General features: G+C 38.7%; 1 protein-coding gene across 2 annotated transcripts; it reads right to left on the reverse strand.

Annotated features, from left to right (window-relative positions):
• Positions 1-876: 876 nt before the first annotated feature.
• On the reverse strand, positions 877-25,145 carry KEG (protein kinase KEG). Of its 2 annotated transcripts, XM_039132833.3 has the most exons (16): positions 23,910-25,145; positions 21,625-21,993; positions 21,316-21,546; positions 20,857-20,976; positions 20,417-20,753; positions 20,163-20,320; positions 17,949-18,106; positions 12,239-12,360; positions 11,954-12,088; positions 8,893-9,017; positions 8,204-8,308; positions 7,789-8,022; positions 3,292-3,625; positions 2,972-3,160; positions 2,569-2,874; positions 877-2,461 (listed from the first exon to the last, which is right to left on the reverse strand). In XM_039132833.3, exons 1-16 carry the CDS (start codon positions 24,656-24,658, stop codon positions 1,211-1,213), a joined length of 4,923 nt encoding a protein of 1,640 aa, XP_038988761.1. In that variant the 5' UTR covers positions 24,659-25,145; the 3' UTR covers positions 877-1,210. The 2 variants fall into 2 exon arrangements, with proteins under 2 accessions (XP_038988761.1, XP_088569889.1); XM_088713763.2 differs by lacking the exon at positions 20,857-20,976 and having other exon boundaries at positions 23,910-25,118.
• Positions 25,146-26,812: the final 1,667 nt, after the last annotated feature.

The following is a 26,812-nucleotide window of genomic DNA, read 5'->3' on the forward strand; positions in this document are numbered from 1 at the left end:
CAAAATCGAAGAAGCCGGTCCATCCCATGCGAATGATCAGCAATGGAACTCACAATATCCATCAACAATCTGAACTGTAGTTTCTTCCGCTTCAAAGTCTCCCCTTTCCGCTTCATTCTTCCGGATCCAAGAAGCAAAATCGAAGAAGCCGGTCCATCCCATGCGAATGATCTCCGCGAATCGCTGACAATGGAGAAATCCAGTTTCTCCACGATTCCAATGGAGAATCCGAGCCATATTCCCCTCTTTGCGGTCCATTTCCCAACTGATTCCACATTTTCAACCTTAACGGCAACGAAAGGGCAGCTTCGGGAAAAAAGAAAAAAACAAACCTCTGTTATGGACCGGTAATTAAGATTATCCCTAATCGTGGACCGGTAAACATGGTTTGGGTCAACAGGGACTTAGCATTACACAGCAGTCAAGGGGAGGGTCGGGAATTAATTTACGCAAAAAAGTACATAATTTTTTTTTTTTTTTTTTACAAAGATGAACGCTAGAAGATATGACAAAATAGAAAACTACCATCCCACATTTTTTTTCTCCAGTGCCTCTAGCGCCCGCCCCTAGCGACTACGAAGAACCATGGTTCCACGGGTGCGAGCAAGGGGCACATTAGAATATAAACAACAACAACAAAAGAAGGGAAAAAAAAAAAAAAAAAGGTTATGTTAGAAGAGGACAAAACACCAAACATTTATTACACATTTGTTGGTAAACGACCCTACCATCACCTTTTATTGCATTGGTCCGCACATCAAAGTCATCCAATTCCTAACTCGCAAGTCACCCAATATAATAAAAATACATATATAACAAGACTTCAATATAAAGCTTACCATATACATCATGTTTTACGAGTAATGAATGGAAAACTTTGGCATCTAAAGAAAATTAATATAGCACCACGCATAAAATACACGGGACCATTTCAATTTAACGTTCAGGTCTAACAACCTGTACATTAGTATGATCTAGACAGATGGTAATAAAAGCTCATAGATAAATTTACGAGTACAGACCAGCCGGACAAACTTGACCTCTAAACCTTCATGAAGAAAAACCGGCCTTCTTATTGCCAAAACGATGTCTCTGCGGCCACGATCTGATAGATGTGCCAGGAACCTTCTAAACCAGCTCAAGGTCGAGACATTTAATTTTGACAATTAAACAAGGAACAAATAAAAGAGTAAAAGAACTACTGAATTCCCTAGGAATGGCAGTCATCGGTGTTGCTGGTTGCGTCTGAACTTTCATCAAGAACAATATCCGCAGGATCCCCTATCCACAACCTTCCATCCCTCCACTTAAACTTGATCCGTAGCTTCCCATTAGCATCCACTCCCATCACCTCACCCTTGCTCGCAAATGTCTCCATGCCCCATCCCCACCTAGGCACTGTTAGACCTGGTCTTATCCTTACCTTGTCTCCCACCTTGAATGGTCGAACCTTTCCCACCTCCCACTCTTTGCATACCCATAGCCTTTCACTGAAACAGAATGCAACCCAGAGTTCCCCATCCTCTGCTCTGTGCACTACCCCCATGCTGGCATGGCTTACATCGCCCCACTGGTATGTTGGCGTCGTAACAGTTTCTCTCACCTTTACCCAGTCTCCAACACGCACTTCCTCTTCTTCCTCGACTCTGTCCACCTCTGCTGGGTCTATCATCCATGCCTTGAATCCTGCTGGTGTGTATATTCTTAGCTTTCCATCTGCATCTATGGATGATATTGTTCCTATGCTTGCATGACTCTTAGACCATCCAAATCTGGGCTGCTTCACACATTTCTTTATCCTAACCCGTTGTCCTGCAACAAGCCTATCTACTCTTTCGAGCTGGTTGGTCGGTCCCACCCACCTTTCCTGCTGACCACAAAACGCAACATGCACAGTTCCATCCCACAAGTCGCCTTCGTACCCTATTCCATGAACAATACCGGTGCTTCCAGGTTTCAAGGACTTCCAGCTGCCTGCATCATCTCTGAGCCTCACCCATTCCCCGACCTCAAACATTTCCTCCTTCTCAAGGTCTGCAGGGTCTCCTCTCCAAAACCCTGGAAAACCAAAAAAGGCCACTCTCACTTCTCCATCTGCATGCACACCAGTTATGATACCTCTAGAATCAGGCCGAGCATCTCTCCAGCCCCATCTGGGCTCAACTAGACCAGTGCGAAACCGAACATGCTGACCAACTTTCAAACATGGGACCTTCTCAACATCCATATAATGAGTTGTCCATTTTCCTTTCCTAAAACAGCCAGCCAATTCCAAGTAACCAGAGTCTTGTATACTATGCACCACAGCTATACTTTCCTTCCCAATGTTGTTCCAGTCATAAGTGGGTCTAGCCCCGAGGCTTGGCTTCAGACGCACCCAGTCTCCAACCTCAAAGCCTGAAAGTCTCTCAGCATCACCTGGAGCAACTTTCCACAAGCTACTTCTGCCAGCCACCCTAACCTGCACATGGAACATCAGTTAAAATTTCATAAGCAAAGTCAAATAAACATGCCACAAAAACCAAACATTAATAATATAGCAAAATAGCAATAATACATGTAACTAACATTCAAAGTTCCATCCATGTCTATTCTTGATATCGTCCCAATAGTTGCAGCAGTTTCATTCGACCATCCAAGTCGTGGCTGAGATATAGATGGCATCACATGAATTCTTTGGCCTGCTTCAAATGGCTGCACCTTCTCCATGTCCGCCACCGAGCAACAGAAAGGCTTGCTCCTAAAGCAGAAAGCAACACCCATATCACCGCCATCTTCTAGACTATGGATTATTCCAATACTATTTCGTGTGACATCTTCCCATCCATATTTTGGAGATGGTACCGAAGCTTTAACTCTAACCCAGTCACCCACCTACACACCAGCATTATTGGGGAAGAAAAAGACTTAGAAATGCAGATCTGACGTAAGACAATAACAGTGGCAGTAATAAATGATAATGGGACCATACCTTAAAATTCTCAACTTTTTCCATATCAGAAGGATCAGCTTGCCATGTAGATGATCGATTTGGAATGTCAACTATGAGTAGACCATCATTCTCTATGTCTATAATTTTTCCCACACTGTGATGTGTCTCACCACCCCAAGCATATCTAGGCTCTGCAACAGATCTTTTTACACATACTTGATCACCAATCTGGAAGGACCGAGGATATAATCAGAAATAGAAACAAAATCGACAGACGAATAGCAGAATGTACTGAAAGGGGAAAAAAAGAAAACGAAAATAAAAAAAGAAAGCAAATTATACATTATACATCTCATTACCCTGAATGGTTCAACAGGTTCAACTTCTTCAGGTTCACAATGCCATGGATTAGGCAAATAGCAAAGACCCAGCAGAAGGCTGCTATCTGGTCTGATAGAATATACTATCCCAATGCTTCCAGGAGTTACAGCTTCCATACCATGTATAGCAGCTGTCAGTGCAGGGCGAATGCGGACCCAGTCACCAACCATGAATTCTTCAACTCTTTCAATCTCAGCAGGATCAGCTCTCCATCCTCTAGATGCTCCAGGAAAGCCAACCCTTAGTATCCCATCATCATCAACACAGAGAACCGTTCCTATGCTATCTCGTGATGGTCCACGCCATCCAAACCTGATAAAAGAATAATAAGCATTACTTTCATTTGGGAATGCAAACTTGAAAGAGAAAACCATCATTGAGAAAATCATAGTGAAGTATAATCTTTAAAGCAATTCCAGTCACCTCTGTGTATCAATAGTTAGACATAGCATATTGGAAAATGTTTAGATGCCCTTTGATGAAAATTACAGGATCACATCTATACTTACAGATAAACAAAGTGCATAAATATATATGTACATATGTACATTATATGTATATGTATGTGCAGTGTGCATGTGCCTGCATGCTTGTGCGCGTTTCTCATCTGTATTACAACATGCATACATATATATATACGTACACACACACACGTGTACATACATAAAATATATATGTACACATATATATAAATATACACGCATATGCATACATATGGTCACGGACTCACAAACCAAAGCTTGAGCTATTGGGAGGAGCACCGGCCCAAGTTAATAAAGCCATGTGGCAGCCCTTTTATTAGTCAATGTGGGACTGTGACAATCTTCTCCACCTAATCTCGTGACGCCCTCACCATAGTTGTCTCCTACGCAAGAGAGAGGGAGCCCACCCATAGCCTGGGTCCTATTCGACCCTACCAAAGCCTCCTCGACCCTGGTATCCCTTAGTAAGCGGCCCACATGACTAATAAAGGCAGTGACACACAATAGGCTTAGCTCTCATACTACTTGTCATGGACTCATAGCCCAAAAGCTTAAGCTATTCGGAGAAGGATTGGCCCAAGATAGTAAACCATGTGGCACCCCTTTTATTAGTCAATGTGGGTTTATGACATATATATATATATGTATACACATATATACATATATACACACATATACATATACATATCTATATATATACATACATATACATATACATATCTATATATATACATACATATACATATACATATCTATATATACATATATATATATACATATACAAATCTATATATACATATATATATACACACACACAAATGTATGTATGTACGTATGTATGTGTGTGTATGTATGTGTGTGTGTATGTATGTGTGTGCGAACATGTATAAATGTGTGCACATATGTATGCATGTATGCATATTTGTATGTATGTACAGATGAGAGATGCACACAAGCATGCAGGCACATGCACAAACATATAAATATATACATGTACATTTAATGTACATATGTACATACATTTACACATACATATATGCATATTATGTTTGTATTCTCACAACTTCTCATACAGTGATTGCCACACCTTTCAACACAATAATGGCACAAACCAAATAACAAAAAAAATGCATTTAAAGCTAACTTATGTAGTACATGGCTTAACAAACTTCTTATTTGCAGATATGTATGTTATCTATGTATATACATATGTATGCATGTATATCTTCAAGAGATAGGGAGAATTAGATAAACATTATTTTTTTATAAAATATTTAATGATTCAAAATCAATTATAGACCCTCCAAATTGGAGATTCATACTATTAATCATGATATACAATATGAAAAATGTCTAGAAACCAAAAGTTACATGTTATAGTGGCCTCGAACCTACGAATCAAGTGGGTGCAAAAAATGAATAGCTTCATTGACAATGACAATGTATTCTTATAATCTAAGCATTGAAATCTATTGATTTTCAATCAATGGATGTTTTAACATGGACAACTTAGATGGTTTGGACATGTACAACATAAGCCAAGAGATGCACTAATACGACGGAGTGATTGGGATAAAGTAGTAAGAAAGGATATGATATCTCGACATCTTTCAGAAAGTGTGGCCCTAAATCGAGTGGAATGGAGGAAAAGGATTCACGTATCTGACTCCAACCAATTTGGGATTAAGGCTTAGCTGAGTTGAGTTGCATGTTTTATGATGCTAAGATCATAATCACAAAGTGGATTCTCAAAATAAATGCTCTATCATGTATTTTGGAACACTAGTACAACAAATATCATCAAATTTTGCACCGCTTGATCATAGGTTAGATATCTCTAAAAGTCGTGAATTTTTAATTACATATATCTTTGAGCTCTACATCAATATCAATAGTTTCAATCTTCAATTTGAATGACCCATTATTTTTTTGAAATCATTAAATCATGTACCAAAGATGTGCATACATACATATGTATGTGAGTATGCTCATAGAGAAGAATACTCATTTATGTAGGGTAAGCTTTACATATCCTATTTGACCATTGCTAAACATCTAAGCCAACGGCCAATCATCCCAAATGGAAGCATCTTCACTTCCCACTAATTCTGTTGGATCCATCCAAAGTATTACCCCTTCACACAATCCTCTTGTCTCACAGTCCAACCTGAATATCAGACCCCCTTTTCTTTGCATCATTTCTAGTCTATGCCCTTGGTGATCAAATTTTAATACTCTAGGGCATTGTTTGTTTGTTGAAATTGTGAAAACCATCTACATTAATCCTGATTTTTTTTTTCCATGACGGACGTTTTTAACTATTTTTATTTTAATTCATGTTATTATTTGCTAGGAGATGGAGGGGGGGGGGGGGGGGGGGGGGGGGGGGGGGGGGTGGCTGTCTAGAGGAGGTTGGAGAGGGAGTGCAGGGAGGATGAGGAGAGGAACAGGGGGTGGAACTGAGGAAGGATGAAAGAAGGAAAAGAAAAGGAAGGATGGAGAAGGTGAGGTGTGATGCGATATTTTTTGAGATGAGAATGTATGATCGGAGGATAAACAAATGGTTATTAATAAGATATGATCTGAGACCATAGTGAGAAAAAATGGATTCATCGGCATCACACGTATTTCAACTTTTAATTCATGAGATGCTTGTCTTACCAAACACCTGATCTGGTATTGCATCAAATATGACTAAACCATGTAAATTTAGGTATTATCAAAAGTCATTACCATGCATCTCAATAACCATACAACACCATACTCTCCCCCCCCCCCCCCTCCTCTTAAGTTTTAAATGCATCCAAATCAATTTCTTAAGCTCTACTAGGTTAATCTCTCACATATGACCTGCTAACCAAGCAACATATGGTTATGCAATATAATGTTGGTCTTATAGCTGACAATTTGCACGAACACAAGGCTAAACAGTACTTTCACTAAAAGAAACTCTATATGTTAGTGGATAAAAAGAAAGCAGAGAAACGTCTAAAGTTTTGTTACTTTGGACATTCTTGAATTTCTTTGCATTCTTTTGTACAACAGAAGCAAGATAATTTGTCCCTTAGTTCAAACTCTATCATTTACTTTTTAATTCTTTTTCCATTACACTTTGCTTAGCTGGCATTGATTGGATCCCATTTGTTTTCACAAAATAAGAATCAACTATTTCATTTACTCATTTGTTCCAACTTATATTTCATCTTGTGCATACACACACATACATAGACACTAAAAAACTCCAGAATTTGCTAAAAATAATAAATTTTCAAACAACTAATGTTCAATAAGAAAAGATGATGCATACATGTACATGTGTGTGTATGCATGTATCAAGTATGTATATGTGTCTATATGCATGCTTATAGTATGAATTACTGGTCTGCTCCATGAATTTTACTTACATGCAATATTAACTGCGGCCTAAAATTATCAAGATATACATATAAAGAATATATAATACAATACTTTAAAATGTTGCATCATAACTTTTCTTGCCTTCATGGTTCCTTTTATTGTTGTTCTACTTTCAAACTCCTTTTGAAATTTTTCTTTGGTTTTTGAACAAAAAAAACTCTGAAACTGAAGCCTATCTAATGGGATCTTTTTATCCGTCTCCTTTCATGCCAGGGGCCTATCAGGGTTCTGTGCCCTTCTTTTGCTGTTTGAATATTCTTTATTTTGCAATGAGTGAGAGGACATGATATCAATCTGGTTGCAGAAACAGACTCCGAGAATTTGCATTTTATGATAGAGATATGATGGTCAGTCTAGTCTCGAGGAAGCTAATTACCCAATTGAAGGGCACAAACTGTTGGAAACAGTTTCTCTTAATTTAAGACACAAAACAGGATATTTTACTTAGGAATATTTTAGGGTAAGAGAAACTAGAGTTACAAACAATAATAAGATATATTAATTTGTGCCAAAAACATTAAAACTAAATAACAATTACACCAATGCAGCATATCGTTACAGCATTCAAAAACATACCTTGGTTCCTTAATATCAACTTTTAGCTGTACATGTTGTCCCCTGTTCAAAGGAATCACTTTTATGACTTCATTTGCCAAAACATGAGCCTCTCCGGAGCAAAATGACACAAGAAGATTGTCATTATCCATAACATCCTGGACAAAGCCTACACTCTTGTGGCTTGCACCTTGCCAACCATATGCTGGATTTTTCACGCTTCTTTTGAATTTCACCCAGTCTCCAACTACATATCTAATTATAATATTTAATTAGTGCTAGATTGATTGCATATATTTTACTTTAGTTCAGCAATGAACTAAAGCAAATGATAAGAAATATTGAAATGAATTTTACCAAAGTACTAAAAGATATGATAGCAAAAAAAAAAAAGAAAAAGGACATGGTTTGAAGTAGATGAGGGTTTTTCACATACATGGTTGGAGACAGATGAACTCCCTTATCTGCAAGTGCTTCCATCAGCTCTTCTGAAATCCATTCTCGAGGAAGGGCTTCAAGAAAATCACACAATGTCCAGCCCCTGTCATAAATTAACATAATCTGAATTTACTCTTTCCCTACTTCCACTGGAAACGATTTCCAAAAGTTAATACAAAATCAAGACTTAGAATAACTTGTAGAGAATGATAACTGAGTTATTAAACCATGTAATAATCCAAATTTTAAAAGCAAGAACCTAACACAAAAATAAGTAAATCATTGAACCATGTCACCTTCCAGAGAACTAGTCCATTCAGAAATTAAAACAAATGACTAACTCTGTTATTTAGTTCTATATAATCTTTAGCTAAACAGCTTGGAAGGCCCACTACATCTTAGGTGTAGTGTGATGCATGGTATGTTGTACCGTACCGTACCGGACAGTATCGAGTGTATCGTACCAGACGGTACCGGTGATGCACGGGTTCGGTACCGGTACCAGTGGCGCACTGGTTCGGTACCGGTGGTGCACCGACCCTCGATATACTAAAAAAATTCCGTACCATACATACCGACACTATGCTAGTGTGACACCGGTATTGGGTCCAGTACCAATACGGTGAACCTTACTGTGATGTGCCAACAATGAAAAAAGTACATGAATTTAAGTGGATAAGCACTTGCCTATGGTTTCTCACTTCAACAGCAGGTGACGGATGTTGCAACATAACAACAATCCAATTAAAATTTTCACGTATCATCTTTGCTGCGTCAGCTGCTATATGAAAAGCATTGTCGCCATCATCATCCTGTATCAAGATAAACAAAGCCATAATATTATCAGACTAGAAGTTAACAGAACATGTCTCGAAAAAAGGAAAATTTTACAACTCAGCAAGATCATGCAAAAAACTGACTAGAAGTTAATAGAAGTTAATTTACAACATAAACAAAGCCATGATATTATCAGACTAGAAGTTAATAGAACATGTCCCAGAAAAACGGAAATTTTCATTCTTGTTTATTAGACATTTTATATGTTGTAAATTATGACATTGTGGATTCTTAATTTAGATGGTCAATCAGGTATTTTGCATTGACAAGGCTTTGAATCATAGTCCGCCGTACCGGTCCGTATGGAACCGGTATGGGGCCGGTACGTACCGGTCTGGGCCGCCACCGGTACGCCGACCGGTACCGATACGGCGGATCTTGGTTTGAATCATGGTATGCAGCCGGTACGGGCCGGTACGAACCGGTCCGGCCAACTACCAGTACGCTGAAGCCGTGCAAACCAGTATGGGCCGGTTCTATGCTGGAGACGAAGAAGACGAAAAGAAGGAAAGAGAGCGCGAGAAAGAGAGCGAGGAAGGAGACATGTGGCCGCCTTCGGAGAGCCGCGGAGGGGCGGTGGAGGCCTAGGGGCGGCGGAGCCCGATGGGGGAACCCGTGGGGGCGCAGCGAAGGCCGAGGCTGCGGCCGCGTCCTCTATTCGGAGCCCACCCCCTGGCCTCCGCCACCCCTCCGCGGCTGTCCGACGGCGGCCACAGGTCTCCTCCCTCCCTATCTTCCCCGTGCTCTCTCTCGTTCTCTTCTTCTTCCCCAGCTCCAATAGGAAAGAGCTGGCCGGTTTGTACCACCCGATTCCGGTACGAACCGGAACCGTATTGGTTCGGTTGGCGACCGGTACGCCTACCGGACCCGGTACAGCGGACCTTGGTTTGAATATTCAAGTTTCATTCTAACATGCAGATGTGCAAGCACATATATGGGCAGATACATGCCTAAATACTCAAACAGGCACATGTAATGCACATTCAAATTATCAGTAGGCATATGAATGAACCTCAAGTGATCAATAAATGTAACCCCTTCTTGATAGTTGCATCACTCTCTCTCTTTCACCCACAAGTGCAACTATTAACAAAGGAATGTGCTTATAACTTACCAACTACCCTCCTATGATAACATAATGTGGTGGCATTTTAAGAAGCGATAATGTAACTCCAAGAGAGTCCTGGGGTAAGGATTTTGAAAAAAAAAAGTAGAGTTAAATATGGATGATAGTTTCCGAGAAACGAAATACACATCATCAAACAATTTAGCCTTAAGCAAAAAATAAATAGATGTGCTCATCTTGATAGTTCATCGCCATAGTTTATCAACCTCACTAAAACACAAGCCAGAGATAGTGTAACCTCATGTGGTGTAATGATGTTAAGGTGAGAATGCAATAGTGTTACCCCCCCCCCCCCCCCAAAACAATGATGACTATCAACATAGAAGACTAAGTTCAATAATAGAAAGATATATGTATGTATGATATGTGTGCAGCTCAATCTTGGAAATTGAAATAATGGAGATCCTTATTACATTACAGAAAGGCTACATTACATAGTGTTCGAATAAAGATATTCATTTTCAGTATCCCCTAGCTAGAAACATAAATAAACCTACAAGTACTGCATTATCAACATCTAAGGCTCCATTTGGCATTGCTTTTAGAGGGCCAAAAGCATTCCTTGGAGGACTAGAATTTCTTTCGAGTGATTTTGAGATGTTTGGTAAAAATTTTGAAATAGCTTCCTAGCTCCTCCAAAAGCTGAAAAAAGTCTACTAAGGATAAGCTTCAAATTAGAGCTTTGGGGCAAACGCTCTGCTTGAGATATGTCTGGAAGCTTTTTTTTTTTTAAGACAAGAGACCCATGTTCAAATCCCAATAACAAAATTGTTAAAAAAATAATTTAAAAATAATTTATAAGTTAACAATCTTTATAATAACTATTTTTGACAATACAATAATAATATAATATAAGAATATAATATATTATATTGTATGACATTATAATAATATTATATTACTATCATCGCTATTGTTATATTACAATAATCATATTTTTATAATATTTACTGTAATATTATTGTAATGTATTGCTTTTATGATATACTAAAACAAAAATATCATATTATTATCTTATAATAGTATTATTATATAATGATATTATAAAAATATTGTTATATTTTTAAAATATATTTATTATTTATTCTTTACTATATTATGCAAGTTAAATATCAAAATAAATAATTTGTAAATTGAAAATATCTTATAATAATAATTTTTGATAGTATAAACAATTAGATAATTGAAAGTACTATATTATTCCTTTATTATCATTTTCTAATACCAAAAGCACTTTCTTAGTTTGGTTACCAAATATATGTTAAAGTTCTACAGCACTTGACTTATCAAAAAAAAAAAAAAAAAAGTTCTGCAACACTTAAGAAATGTATCTACCAAATAGCAAGAGCTTTTTATTAAAAACTCTACTAGCAAAAGCTCTACTGTCCAAAACTTCATAGATAACAACTCTACTACCAACAGCAATGCCAAACGAGGCCTAAGTAAGAACCAGAATTCACTAATAAAATCATCAAAAATGTCTGAAGTTCAGTAAAACAGCAGAATATGAAGAGCATTGCATATTCTGCAGCTTTTTGAAGTCTGTACAATTGACAGATGAGCATGATGCCCCATGCCCAATGCTGTTTATGTTAATGAGCATCTATAATTATGATATCATAGACATACACACACATGGGAGTGAATAACACAGCTTCAATATTGTCATAAAAAATGGATAAATTACCTGCAAATAACAGTTTCGCATGAATGTATGCATATAGATTGTCCAAAATTTGTCGAATAATAAGTAACTAACTTCCATGCTTACATAAAAGGCTATACCTGCAAATTACAGTCTGCTCCAGCAGATAACAGCAAACCAACACATGTGTTTGAACCTCTGTTCAATGCGACATGCAGAGGTATTATATTTTGTGCATTTCTTACATTGACATCAGCTCCAGCTTCCAAAATGATCTAACCATAAAAAGCAATAAAACTATCACATACCAAAGTAACCAAACTGAACCCAGAAGAAAAATTATATCCACATATAGTGTTCATAAAACTTCTAGTTTAAAATTAACCTAAAAAATGCTTTATTTAATTTTAATTAATATAGATTACCTTCACTAACTCTGCATCATTAATCATTGCTGCTGTATGCAGAGCTGTTCGGAAATTAATTTCATCTTGAACGGTTGGATCTGCACCAGCAGCAAGCAGTATTCTTACCAATTCTCGGCCCTCTGTCAAAAAAGAGTCAAGTTTAAGAATTAACAGAACAGCTGACAAAAAGCAACTCTCTTGTCATAAGATAATTCTAAGCTAAGCCCAAGGTTTGCCAAACCGGTACCAGGACCCGTATCGGTCGGCGCCCGGTATGGTTCGATACCGTACCAAACCGGTAGGGCGTGCCGGTTCACGGACTGGCATGCCCTATTTTTTTTTTTTCTTTTTTTGTGTGTGTGTGTGGGGGGGGGGGGGTGCAAGTTCTCAAAAAAAAAGTTTAATTAGTAATCACTCTTTTCAAACTTTTTCTATGAATTTAAGTCTAATTTGATATTTTTTTAAATATTTTTTTGATGTTTTTTTTTATATTTCTATGATCCAGGTTTAACATAGATGATTCATCTAATTGCTTTAAAATGATACAAATCATAAAATGACCAACATAGTGACGTAAAAATTAAAAAATAATATGATTAATTATATACTTTTAAAGTTCAACAAACATACCGATATCTAAAATCGGATCAAGTAGTAATGCCTTTCGTAGATATCCGGATCATTAGCATAGTCAGGAGGCACATCATCCCACCCCTTTAACGAAGCGGCATTGTAGTTTTGTACGTTCATCCCATAAGGAAGCACACCGGGTTATAAGCACTCTATGATCTCTCGCTGAAGCTTTGGCTCTGAAAGGTGTCCTCTGGCTGATAATACGGCTGTAGAGGGGCCTATCCGAATATACCGGCAACAAAATCCGACCCGTAAGATACTCTAGGCTATGTAGGGTAGTAGCCGTCAGAAGATGCCTCAGACGCACCATATCTATATCCGTATCTATATGGGTCATATGTTGTCTGTAACTGTGGATAATAGAATCTAGTATACGACTTGAAACCTGATACGTCTATGGATCCTACTCCACATGCGAGGTCATCTGCAGCTACATCGCGTCCTCCTGAATGACCTCGAGGCGCTCTTCTCCTATATGCAATTGTATTCTTGCGGGCTCTAACAGATCGTGCATCATGGTCTTTATCCTATGTAGTATGCGTAAACTAGAACTCACCGGCCAGTTTGCACCGAGACGGTTCCGGTCGATTCTGGCCAGTTCCGGTCGATAAAAGACCGGTTCCGGTCAGTAAAGTACCGGTACCGGCCAGTCCAATAGCGGTTCCGAGAAAAACCGAATATAATAGCCGAACCGATCCGATTTCGCATGAGGTTGGCTCAGTACTGCCTGAACCGGACGGTTCAGCCTGGTTCGACAGACCCTGGCTAAGGCTAATGCTAGGTGCACACTGCAGACATCCAAGAAGGACTCTCATGTTTACAAAGGGGGCGTAAGGAAGAAAAATCAACCCAGCCTCTAAGAAAATTTTCTCTCTTATTGTACAATATCTACATACATAGAACTACAGACAATTTCCAAGAGAGATAATTTAAAAAGCTAGTACCATATAGCATAATAAATACCTTTAATCAAAACTTATGGTTCAAAAAATTAAATGTATGATTCTTTTCTTAAAGTAGATTTTATGCCTCAATTAAAAACTAATACAGACTATGGAAAGTGAGTGAGTTGTGATACAGGCTACAAATAAAATACTGGTTTTCACTTTTTTTCTAATTTTTCATTGCATCTGTCCTTTTATCCTATTACTCCTCATATATGTAGATATATAGCCTTTTGCTTTTCACCATTACAATTTAAAGAAGTATGGTAGTCTGCATACTATCTTGAAGATAAAACATCCTGCACAAGTTTCATTGGAGCCCATCCTTTTATATTTATAGAGCTCAAATTCATAAAAGATGGCACCAGCTGCTGCTACACATCCACCTGAGGTGGGGCGGCTCTGTGGGTGCATGCTTAGGGCAAAGCAGCCTATACAGGCAGCCACCTAGCCCCAATGCGAGCACCTATGGTGAGCCAGCCAATTTTGGTACTGGCAAATCGCAGCCAGACAGGTTATTTAACAGGTTAGGCATCCAATAATTCAGAACCCAATGCACCCCCAATTCAGCCTAGGGTTTGCACAAGAGGAGAGAGAGGGGGGAAAGTGACCATGACTGTGGTGAGTTGGAAATGTGCTAACGGTGGCCAGACCTAGTGGTAACATTTGCGACAGTATTCAGCAAAGGCATCTTTTTCTTGCTTGTTTTCCTCCCCTCTGTTTCTCTCTTTTATTTGCTTTGGTCTCTGTGAGATTGCTGCTTCGGCCAATGTCATGTAGTGCTGCTGCGGTGGCAGCTGACAGCAACAGCAGCCATCAGCACCATAAGCCGTTGTTGTTCCTAGTTTACCTCCATTGGCAGTTTCTGCATGTACCACAAGCTATAAATCCCCGCATAAGACCTAGGCACTAGGCAGCCCTTCGGCTGCATGCCTGATGCCTCCAATTTTTCAAAAACATAAGCCTCCTCCCCAAAATACCCCTAACTCCTCAAACCTTACTAAAGACAGGATTTGAAACTAGGCCCCGCTTGCCACTTACTTTTTCCCATGTTGGCAGGCTAGGAAATGAAATAATGGTCATTTATCACCTTGCTATAAGAACCGGGAGAAGTTTCAATGGAGCGTTTAAAGCATCAGCGCACTACCTATCAAGGATGGCTGACCATCGCAAACAGTCCAGTCCGGGATGCACCAAGCTGAACCAGTCAGTTAACGGGATGGAACGGTCTTCTGATTCAGTTTAGATTCGGAGTTAATAGAAGCCTCTTGCTCCTAATTTGCTAGAGATATGGTTTCGTCACTGCCACCATCACCAACAACAACAACAATAACGATGATGGACCGGTGCACATCCCTCTCTGTCTCTCTCTTACCCTCTCCATTTACTCTCTCTCTCTCTCTCTCTCTCTCTCTCTCTCTCTCGCTCACCTCTCTCACTAGGGCTAGGGTTTCGTCACCATTGTCGCTGCCAACGAGGACGACCAATGATATGAATTTGTATGTGTCCTCTCTTAGTCTCTCTCTTGCCCTCTCCATTCTCTCCATTCTCTCTCATGCTCACCTCTCTTTCCACTTTCTCTCTCCCCTCCCTCTCCTTCTCCCTTCTCTCTCTCTTCTTAGTTACAGTACAGCTTGGGTTTGTATGATACATACTGGTACCATACCGAATCAGTTACTAGCCAGCAAGATGCTTGGTATTCGGCAAAGCTTGCTAACTATAGTTGTAACTTAATAGAAATCAACGAGACCGGAAAAAGGGATGGATGAATGCCGCATCTCTCTAGGAGGTCATACTTTCCTTCCACCTGCCTCTTCCTCTTACCCCCATGACCTCTAGGGATCAACCAACATCAAGGGGCATTTTTGGGAGTTCAAAAATTCTCTCATTGGAATATGCAGGCTTGATCGTATTGTCTAAGGTTAAAAGCCCTTAAGAATATGAAAGCCCTTCCTGTTCTTTGAGCCTCGCATGTGCTATTTGCTTCCCCATTTTTCTTTGGAAGTTCTATCGTTCCCCATCTACTACATTTCCATTTATCTTGGATAACTATTATAGTGATTTAGGAGCAAAATAATTTTAGAACCAACCCCCTATATTCAATGAGTTCACATAAAGCGAGATAATTCAAAACACAACTTTTGAGTCCTTTCAGCCACATAATGGTCCAATATAAAGTTATAGTGGCCTAAATAGTTTTAGGCCATAATATTATATGGCCAAATAACATCATCAAAACCAATGTTTAAAATCTCCACAAGGTCGTATACCAGTCAAGTGCTGGTCCAATGTGATACTTGTACGTATAACACAACACAAATGCACAGTATAGTAGTTGAGGTCGGCACATATAACACTAGTTATTTTTCATTTTTGTGTATGGGTATTAAGTGCATCCAAAGTACATGTCCAATTTAGTTTCCATTGGAATGCGATGTTTCCGAAACATCGCGTACCTCAAAAATGTTGCATTGTTTCAGTCACCAAACAGAATCTATAAATAGGCTTTGGGTCATGCGTGTTTCGATCACTCAATCCTCTATCCACTCTCACATCACATCACATCACATCCTACTTCTCTGCTTCCCGAGAGAGACAAAGACTTTCATCTTTTTTCTTCTTATATCTTTCAATTTTTCCTTTTCTTCTAGGCATCTGAAGGAGTCAATCGGGTCAAGCCTCCCCAGCGATCGTGCTTGTTAGAGGAAGATCGGACTGAGCCGGGTTGTTGTACCACAGAGACGAGATCGCCGCAGATCCACGCATAGGAGGCGAATCACGTTCTTAAGGCAATGTACATCACACGCCTCGATTCAAGCAAAATATTTTCAATCTTTTGAATTTATTTTAGTAGATTATTCTTTTCCTTAAAAGAGTTTGATTTGAAATCCAAATATATATTCTGCAATCCTTGTTCTAAATTGTAAAGCATATCTAGATCTAAGTGCAAGGCATCAGTGTTCCTAAAAAAAATAAAAAAAGGGAAAAGAAAAGGACACAGAAGTCATGGTATTGCCCCCAAAAACACTGGCATATCATCTCACTAAACCATAAAAATTACTTGGGTTCTTACTTTTTGTTGTCAAAAGTTCTTTATAAGTAAATTGACCAATTATACTATAGAAAAGAAAGAAACTTGATGGGATGATTAGTAGTACTCACATAATTGAACACGGAAAATACCTAGTCATAGCAATATTGGAGCTAGTCAACTAAAGGATGGAAAGCACTAGAAAATAGAAGCTAAAGCAAGAGGGGATGCATGACTCCTGACCAAGTGTGCCACCAAGTAGAAGAATCTAAGATGAAAGACAACCATATTATATATTATGTTAACCTCTATATATCTGGTGATTTGCTTTATAAGTTGTTTTGGTGTTTATTGTTTTTTTATCATTTTTCTTTTTCTATCACTGATGGTGTTTATTGATATAAAATTAAACTACTGCACAGATTTGGATCATTAGAGAAACAATAAGGGACATATGAATAAGATGGTCTTAATAGAAGCACTATTAATTACTACTTCAATAGGTTACATAGGGGTCAAAAGCATTGAAATTCGTGGTGGGAGTGAGAGCAAGATTTGAAAGCAAGGGTAGGGCTAGTTAGAAGTTTTCAACTAGTGAGATCGTGGTTTTTTAAATGAGTTATTATATTTACAGATAAAAAAGTGGAATATGTTTAATACATACTATTTCTTTGATTATGATTCTAGAATTATGAAACAAGTCTTGTCTACAAATTGGTCTATGTACACTGATTATGCTGCAGTATTTCTTCACTTGAGAGAAGCTAGCTCTAATATCAACATAATTGCTTCAACTTATCTTCTATTAGACTTCACAAAGCATTATCCTCTTAAATTATTTTCTAGTCTTCTTATCTTTCACATTTATGGTATTAATTTTGGTTATCACGTTGATCCCCTCTTATGAATCCAAACATTTACAAGTTATACACTTAATGCCTTAGGTGTTCAACAACACCCTCACATGCTAATTAAGTTCAAAGATTAATGAATGTATGATGTTCTGCAATTTTATATATAAAAACATTAGAAGACTAACAATGCACATTACCATTGATGAATGTATGATGTTCTGCAATTTTATATATAAAAACATTAGAAGATTAACAATGCACATTACCATTTTCATGATCTTTTTTGCGAGCAGCAGCCATGCATAATGCTGTTCCATTTGGACCTGGCATGTCAATCGCTTCATCTATCACTTCTTGTGATGCAAGCTCCACCCATCTCTTCACCACAGCCACATTCCATGTCTCAACGCACAAATGCAGAGGTCTACCATAGAAAGTTCAAGCTTCACCAGCTGTTATTAGATTCAATACAACAAGCAACCAAAGCAGACCTATTACTAGATTCAATAGGAATATCACTGAACACCAACATCAAATTCAGAATCTCAAGTTGACACCCCACCTTGATGGAATAGCTGTTAGACAACTTACTACAGTAGTCTTTGATGGTCTGATGCAACATGCCAACAGAAGATTAACCATTTCATAGCAGTAGTAACATACTGACATTGTTATGTTCCAATGTACAACTTTCAGCCGTCAAATTCTTTCAGACCAACATGGTAGTGGAGTACACAACTTCATTCTAATGAAATTTCCACTGAGAAATGTGGCAAGTTGACATTGAAGTTTCCTAGAGGGCGCTATCCCTTGTTTGATGAAAAACAGTCCCCACTAGCATGTGAATGTCATTTTGACAGGCAATATATTTCCCCGAGAGTTCTCCATAGTTTCTCATGACGGAACAAAAGCGACACAACATTTGTTGCTCTTGAAAATTTGTGAATATTTAATGAATTCCAGTTATTTTCCAAATTTGCTTCTTTTTCCTTTTCATTGGCAGAGGGAGAAGAATCCCGTTTGCTTCTTAGCTAACCACATTTTGAAGCATATAGGCTTTGTTAATGATTTATTTCGAGTTTTGCTACTGTTTACATTTATTTTGCATTCATTAGCTTAAGTTAAGTTTGTCAGCAGTGTAGGGCTCTGCCATGTTTAATCAATTTTCACCTTGTGAATATTTTGAAAATATCAGTGTGAGTGTTAAGAGTTGCACAGCATGCCAATCTGAACAACTCTTAGAGGCCGTTGCTAACTGAACTCTAGCTGCACCATTTTATGAGCCAATTGCAAGATTGTGTTTTGTGCCAGCAACCAAACAGATAGTTTTATGATTCACGAACTAGATTCCTGTTTCAGCAATCTGCTAACCAAAGGAAACCAAATAACGAGTTGTCAAACAGTTCTCACTATGAAAGAAGACTGTCTTAACGCAGATAAGCTATTTTTCTTTCTCTCTCTCCTTGAATTCTCTCCCTTCATTTCCTCTACTTTTTCCCCTTCTTTTTCTTCTTGCTAATTCTTTCCACTCTTCTTCCATTTCTGTAACTCTTATCTCCTCATATACACAAACTTCAGTCTTTATCTTCTCTTCTATCTTGAACCACCATATCTTATTCTCACCCTCTTCCCATCTTAACATGTTGATATTGAAACCCAATAAACACAATGTATGCTGCTTGTTTAGTACAAGGGTAGGAAGATTACATGTCCATGCTGGGATATGCTAACAATTGGCAAACAGTGACATGGAAAATATATGCTAGTTGATGAGAAAGATTCACCACCAGCGCATAAGATACATCTACTTTGTTCATTTTTTTTCTTAAATACAGACAACTTTCAACTTTAACTTCTTTCTACCAGTGTATAGACTTTTTTTTAGAAAATATATATATGCACATACATATGCACATATATACCTATATTTCCAAACCTACAATCATAAATTATCCTAGAGATAACTATTGATTGTTGTTTAATAGCTGCATTGCATGTTTTTAGGTAACCTGCCATATAGCACAATGATACACTATGTATACACATTCTACTAGACTACCGAATTTATGGGAAGCACATATCCTAGTACTAGAAGTAGTCCATATGTTATGTATTGCCATGATCTTTTGTGGAAAGAACATATACTAGCAGTACCATGGTATACGATACCGGACTGAGCTGCACGGTTTGGTTTTGGATTGTATCATACCGACCATGAACCACCTCGTTTTGTGGTCGTGGTACAAAATGGCCACCAAACCGCCCAGTATTGGTAGGCAGGGTCCGATCTGAGACTGAAATCCTTGCTCTGAAACAAGCTAATTGAGCATTTATTCAAACAAACCAATAAAGCAAGCGACAATCAAAAGAAGAGTAGCAACTAAGTCTTCTACTTCAATGCATTTCTAAAGGACAGCAAAGATCGTAGGCTCTGGAAAACAAAAATTAACTTCCACAAAGAAAGCATTAGAGGATCTTACGTTTTTCTCTGTGCGTTGAGAAAACCCATTGATCTGCAGCCTCCATTTTCCAAAATGACAATAGCACATTCAGTGTATCTTTTAGCAATGGTTCTATGCAAAACAGATTCACCTTCATCATCCACTGCATTGGGATCAGCCCCTGCTAATAGTAATTCCTGTGACCATTTAGAATACATATAAGAAAACAGTGAGGAAATAGCAACAGAAGAAAAGGAATATAACATAAAAGTAAATAATATATATTTCCCTACTTTCATGCATTCAGGTTGGCCATGAAAAGCACAAACGTGAGTTACAAATGGACCCAAGCCCTCTCTCAGCCTAGAACTAACATTAGCAGATCTATTGATGAGAGCACGAACACACTCCGGAGAACCAGCAGATAGAGCAAACACAATTGGGGGGTCACCATCTTTATCTAAGATATCCACATCAGCCTCTTCGTATGCCAATATAGTTTCTACAAGCTCTACAGAGCCTCGCCTGCAGGCTAAATGCAAAGCAGTATGGCCATCAGCACTCTGCGCTTCTAAAAGAGAACAAATTAAGCAGCTGTTTCTCTCTGATGCAGCCTTTGCAAGCAGATCCCTACCATAAACAAAACGATGATGAATAAGTATTCAAATTACATAGGAATTGCTTCAGTGTTAAAAGCCATATAGAGATGGAAAGTTTTTATAGTCAGACTAGCCTAACACCAGTAATATCCCCTTCAGATACAAGTCGATGTAAAACATTCGGATTATCCTGAAAAACCTCAACAGACGTTGGGGATGGTTCTGCAGCATTTGTTGAGGAAACCTTTAACTCACTGCATAAAACAAATGAGACATGATGGTTTCAATAAATATATGAAAAAACGTTTATAAACTCATGCCAACTAAAATTAGCTTGCTATTAGGAGAGAAAGGAAAGAATTCAAGCACATCACGTGAAATTTTATAAAATGCCAGTAGTATAACATTCTCTAAGAGATGTTTAAATAAATCTCATTCACTGGACCTTGTCTTCCTTTCTTTCTAACAAATCTATTTTCCATTTATGATTCCTCTGTAGTGGGTATTTTGGCATCAGAAAAGGAAAATCAGTCGAGTAATTTGTCATAGGAACAGGTTAGCACATAGATATATAATATGTTCAATGAAATTACTTATCCGGACTTGCAGGAGGACTCCGAGGTATTTCTTGCAGATGCCGAAGAAATATTGCTAGCATTGCCTGGAAAGTTGGTCTCTTTGAAGCTTTGAACTGTAAGCAGTCCCCAATCATCTTCCATAGTTCCCTAGGAATACCAACACCTACTACACTTGCATATTGAGGAGGCTGCCTACGAGCCTTGACGACAGCTTGGTAAATCTCCCCTGCACTTAATCCAGCCCATCTGCATCGAAATAGTCTTACCATATCATTCATTGTGACGAGTTACCGATAAGCACAAGGAAAGAATTGGACCACTTACGGGACAGAACCAGTGCACATTTCAACAAGGGTACATCCAAAACTCCACGCATCTGACTCAGGTGATATGCCAATTGCATCATCCCGAAATAGATTTAAAGATTTCTTTAATGGCTCCCATGCCTCAGGAGCAGTGTAATGAGGGCTCAACATTGTACAATCCATGCACGAATGCACACTTGAAGAGAATTCCTCGGGAGAAGACTGAGCTTTTCGGCATGAAGATTTCTTAAGAATTGCTGGAAGCCCATAATCAGAAACCACTGCACGGCCTTTTTCATCCAGAAGAAGATTGGATGGCTTTAGACTCATACAAACAACACCCGCTGCATGGAGTTCTGCCACTCCACGAGCAATATCTGCCCCATACCTGCAATAGCAGAATCAGATACGTCAAGATTGAATAACCACAAACTCTTCCAAAGAATAAATGAAGATGGACATTTACATAACAGTACGCCGGGCTTGACACTATGTTACTTATCTACTCCAAGTGGTCACAAAGGAGAAAGGGCACATAATAATAATTCAATTTTTGAATGTCATGGTGGGACAGAACCCAAGTAGCATTCTCAACAAACAAAATTAATGTGTTGCGAAGCTGAAACCAAATCAAATCCAATAAAACAACATGCCTAAATGGGAAGTGGCTCCATGTAATGAAAATATAGGACTAAAGTTAGCTAAACTACAGCACTTCTCTTTAATGTCCTCTTCATTTCCTCTTGAAATGTTAAACTGGAAAGGATTACCTATATTATGAAGCATTCAAAAGACCGAATTAGGTCCAAAAATGAACAACATTAGGTCCAAAAATGAATAACATTAGGCATGGCTCCAAGAACCATACCAATAAATTACCAGTTCGGTACAGCATATGGTCGGTACAATACAGTACGATCAATATAATATGGTAGGCACCCCCGCATTGAGACAAGCTTTCAACATCTTGTCTCACTCCTAGCATGGTATCGCCTAAAACCGGGTGGTAGAGGGTAGTTTCGCTTGGTTGGACCGATACAGACCAATTTGGCAAACCAAACTGAACCTACAACAGACCTTCGTAGGAGGGGTATCCACACCCACTTAAGCTGTGCATGACTAATTCATGACAAATTAAGTGATGTAGCATATCAAAAAGAATCAAAACGACCGATCTTCATGTCAAAATTAGATATATAGATGGACTCATAAGCAGGAAACCAGGGGTTGCCAAGCCACAACTTACATAGGGTCAATCACACAAAATCTCCATTTGGTCCTCTCTTTTCCTATACTCATTTGGCTTGTTAACCTCTTTAATGCATACTTCGCACCCTTTTCTCCCATCCACATCCCCTTTCCTCTCTTTCATCATATCTCTTCTCTCCCATTTGTCACAAGCCTCCTTTTCTTCTTTTCCTTTTTGTTCCAAGGAACCAAAACCCTGTAAAACAGATTAAAAAGCTAAAGGAAAGTTAACTGACTATGCTGACCTATAGAGATTGCAATTTCTCCTTGGCTTTCTTCTTCTTCTTACTTGCTACTCCACTTAAGATATTGGATCCAAAGGATAAGCAATGTTTTTCTTCAAACTGGTGCTTATATTCCTTATCCAATTATCTCGTTTTCTTCATCCTTCATCTTTCACCTCCCTTAGAGGAATTTAGCTATCATCGTGGTGTTCAATTAAATTTTCAATAAGGGCCAAATTTGAAGCACCCTATATGTATTAAGAATAAGCTCCAAAAGCTCAAGTGCCATTACATTTTTTAAGCATGGTTTTAGGGGTTTGTACAATATAACAAGTTGGTTGGAAGTTTTTGATGTCTGTTGCGAATCATAATGGCAATTTATCGGTTCCATAATACTTTTTTCTATTTCCCCTCATTATGTTACTGCAGGGTCAATGTCTAAAGTTTAGCAAACCTCCATGTCAGGCTGTGTTAGCAATATTATTGGCATCTGAACTGCTGTAGACTGGTTCTTACTACCTATTAATTTTGAGTTCGTACTTTTCAATCCGACAAGACAAGTGTCTTATCGTATACATCAACAAAGTTTTAATAACTAAAGAAACAACTTTAAAAGTGCATCCATATAGACAGCTCTACAAATTCAACCACACCTCATTTGGTCCCTAATGTCAACCTTGCACATACAAAGAGCAGGAAGAAAGCACAAACAATATATACAAGACACGTGGACTTCACATGGAATCGACAAATGTGAAGATTCAGTGAAAGCATTATCATTCAGATCTTGTCTCTTTTTCCAGTATGGAAGAAAAATTGGGAAGATTCAAACCTGAGGATCTGCTCCAGTGTGAGGCGGCCATTGTTCTGCTCCATCGCGGACTTTATGGAGCCTTTATACCTGTCCATAACAAGGCACAGACACCCATCCATCCTGATTGCCCCATGGAAGGTGCACACATTCCGGCACCACATCGAGGCCCGCCGCAGGTTCTCAAGCCAGCTTTGCGCCCACACCGCATCCATATCATCGGTGACCCCGACCTTCTTCACCGCCACCTGGTGCCGGCACCTCCTGGTGACGGTGCCATTGGCGGAAGAGGCTGAGGAGGAGGAGGAGGAGGAGGAGCCCCTGGAGAGCACGGCGGACCACGTCTCCTGCCCTGTCCTGGGGCCCTCCCCGAGGCGCTTGAGAAGCTTGAGGTCCTGGTGGGTCACGAGGTCGATAACGCAGCACGAGGCGGTGGTAGCACTATCGAAGTAGTCCTCCTCGTCGTCATCGTCATCGTCGCCGCCATCGTCGTTCTCACCGTCATCGTCGTCGTCGGTGAAGTCGCAGTCGAAAGAGGGGGAGGAAGTGAGGAGGGAGAGGATGGGGAAGTTCTTGCGGAGGGCGTGGACGCTGTTGCCGACGACGGTGGCGTGGCGGCAGCGGGGGCAGGAGAGGGAGGTGGCGGCGGAGGCGGCGAACATCCGGGACAGGCACGCCTTGCAGAATCCATGGCCGCAGTGCAGCAGCAGCGGCACCCGCTCCTCCTCGTCGTACCGGCTGTGGCACACCGAGCAGCACGGCACCTTCATCTCCTCCCACCGATTCGCTCCAGCCAACCAAAATCGAGGGTTCTTGGAATCCAACAAAGAGAGCTCCGAATCACTGCAAAAACCCAGCGAGTCTGATCTAATGCGACAACAGAAAAAGGATTTGGGGGATTTCGAAGCAAGCAAGGTCAGATCCGGGGAGAGGAAAGAGGTGGGAAGTTGTGGAGGAGACTTGGATCACTTGATTGCGAGGTAGTGATTGATTGGATTTGGAGTTTTGGGGAGAAGAAAGGAAGAGTAGGGGTAAGAAGAAGGGGAGAAGCAGCGGGGCAGCGAAGAGGGGAGAGAGAGAGAGAGAGAGAGAGAGAGAGAGAGAGAGAGAGCCCTGTGAATCTGCTCCCTTTTCTCGCCTCCTTTTTTTAGTTTTCTTTTTCTTTTTTTCGCCCGTCTTCCCCCGCCCACTTTTTGCTCCAACCGTGCTGGCTGCAATCATACTTTGGGCTTCTTCTATTTTCCTTCCCTGTTTCTTAATTCTTTCCATCCAGGGGAAACGATAAAAGTATTCCTGGAAACGAGGTAAATCTATTAACTGGCTTTAATTATCGGATTTTAGATTTTTATTCAAATTTTTGGAAGTTTATTTTATTTCTTTTTTATGTTGAGATGACTTTTTCTATTTCTAAAAATAATGAATAAATCGATCTTATACTTTCGATGACAACGAGATTTGATATTTCCATTCAAATTTTAAAAGTTTTTGTTATTTCCTTCTCATGTTGAGGGATTTAATATTTCTACATATAATTATATAAATTGATCTCATATTTCAATTATGAGATTTGACTCTTTTTAACTCAAATTTTTAGGCAACTTTAATTATGGAATTAACTTTTTTAACTCAAAAGAAAAAAGTTTGAAATTGAAACTTATCTACGTGATCCAAAAAGAAGCCATTTTGCTCTTGGGTACATATTAGAAATACGAACCTATCAACAAAATACAGTTTTCCTAAAAGCTAAGAGAAAGAAGGTTACACAGTTTTTTTTTCTTGTTTGTAGTCAGTTCATAATGAGGAAACTCAGCTGCAACATATGATTTTTATTTTTCAAATCTAAAGAGATGCTATTTAATGTGGTATAAATAAATCCAAAAATTAAGTCAATGATTGACCGTTCTTCTACGCTTGATATAGCCTATAAACAAATGTGCTTGATATGGCTCCAAATGCACAACTAAATCCAATTTGGATCATCCTTGGGGTGGCACATTTCCATCTAAAACCTTGTTCTTTGATCACTGAACATAGCAATTGCTATCAAGTAGTGTTTTGACATAAATTATGAGGAACCTTAGATGAATCAAATTTTTCATCTTGAATTTAATATCATCCAAGTTCCATCGCCTTCCAAATTCTAATTCTGATATTTTAGTCCTTATAACCATACACCACCTAAAATGGCTCGGTTGCTTAGTAGGTTCATTAGAAATTTAATGTGTGATAGTCACCCTACAATGATTAAATATATATGGTTGTTGTTGGTGGTGGAGGACAAATTTGAAAATGGGAAGCTAGAGATTCCCATGAAACCAACCATGTCACCCCCTTCTATGTTACTTCCAAGATGGCTTTGATATGGACACAATAGAACATCATTACATATTATAAATTTGCTTTGGAGTATTCTATTTCTAAAAATAAAATTTATTTTTTTAAATAAAAGAATCAAATAATGATCCACTTACCTAATCTCTAATTTAAGATGTTTTAAGAAAAAATTTACTTCTCATAATATGAAGAAATATGTACATTGTAGTCCAAAGAATAGTTGAAATGATTCCATAATTTTTATCAATGATGGCATAATATTGGACTATTGCATACCTAATATTAGCTAGGTAGCTTTCTTCTAGGATAACTTAATAGATTTTGAGAAAGAATTTACTTTAATTTTGCATGTTAATATTATATACCATCCATAGCTGGAAAAGAAGAGATACTATAAGAATAACACTGTCTGTTCGAGAAAAAGAGATCATGTCAAGTAAGAACTTATATGCTAATTCATAAATAGTGGATGGTGTGTATATATATATATATAAGGAAAAAGGCATCCAAGTAAGGACTTATAACAGAAAAACTATCCATGCCATAATAGAATAAAAGCTCAGTAAACCATGTATGATAATATATATCGG

The sequence above is a fragment of the Phoenix dactylifera genome, chromosome 17 (genome assembly GCF_051530095.1).
Source record: "Phoenix dactylifera cultivar Ajwa chromosome 17, Ajwa_hap1_PhDact_Kaust_v1.1, whole genome shotgun sequence".
NCBI classification, from domain to species: Eukaryota; Viridiplantae; Streptophyta; class Magnoliopsida; order Arecales; family Arecaceae; genus Phoenix; species Phoenix dactylifera.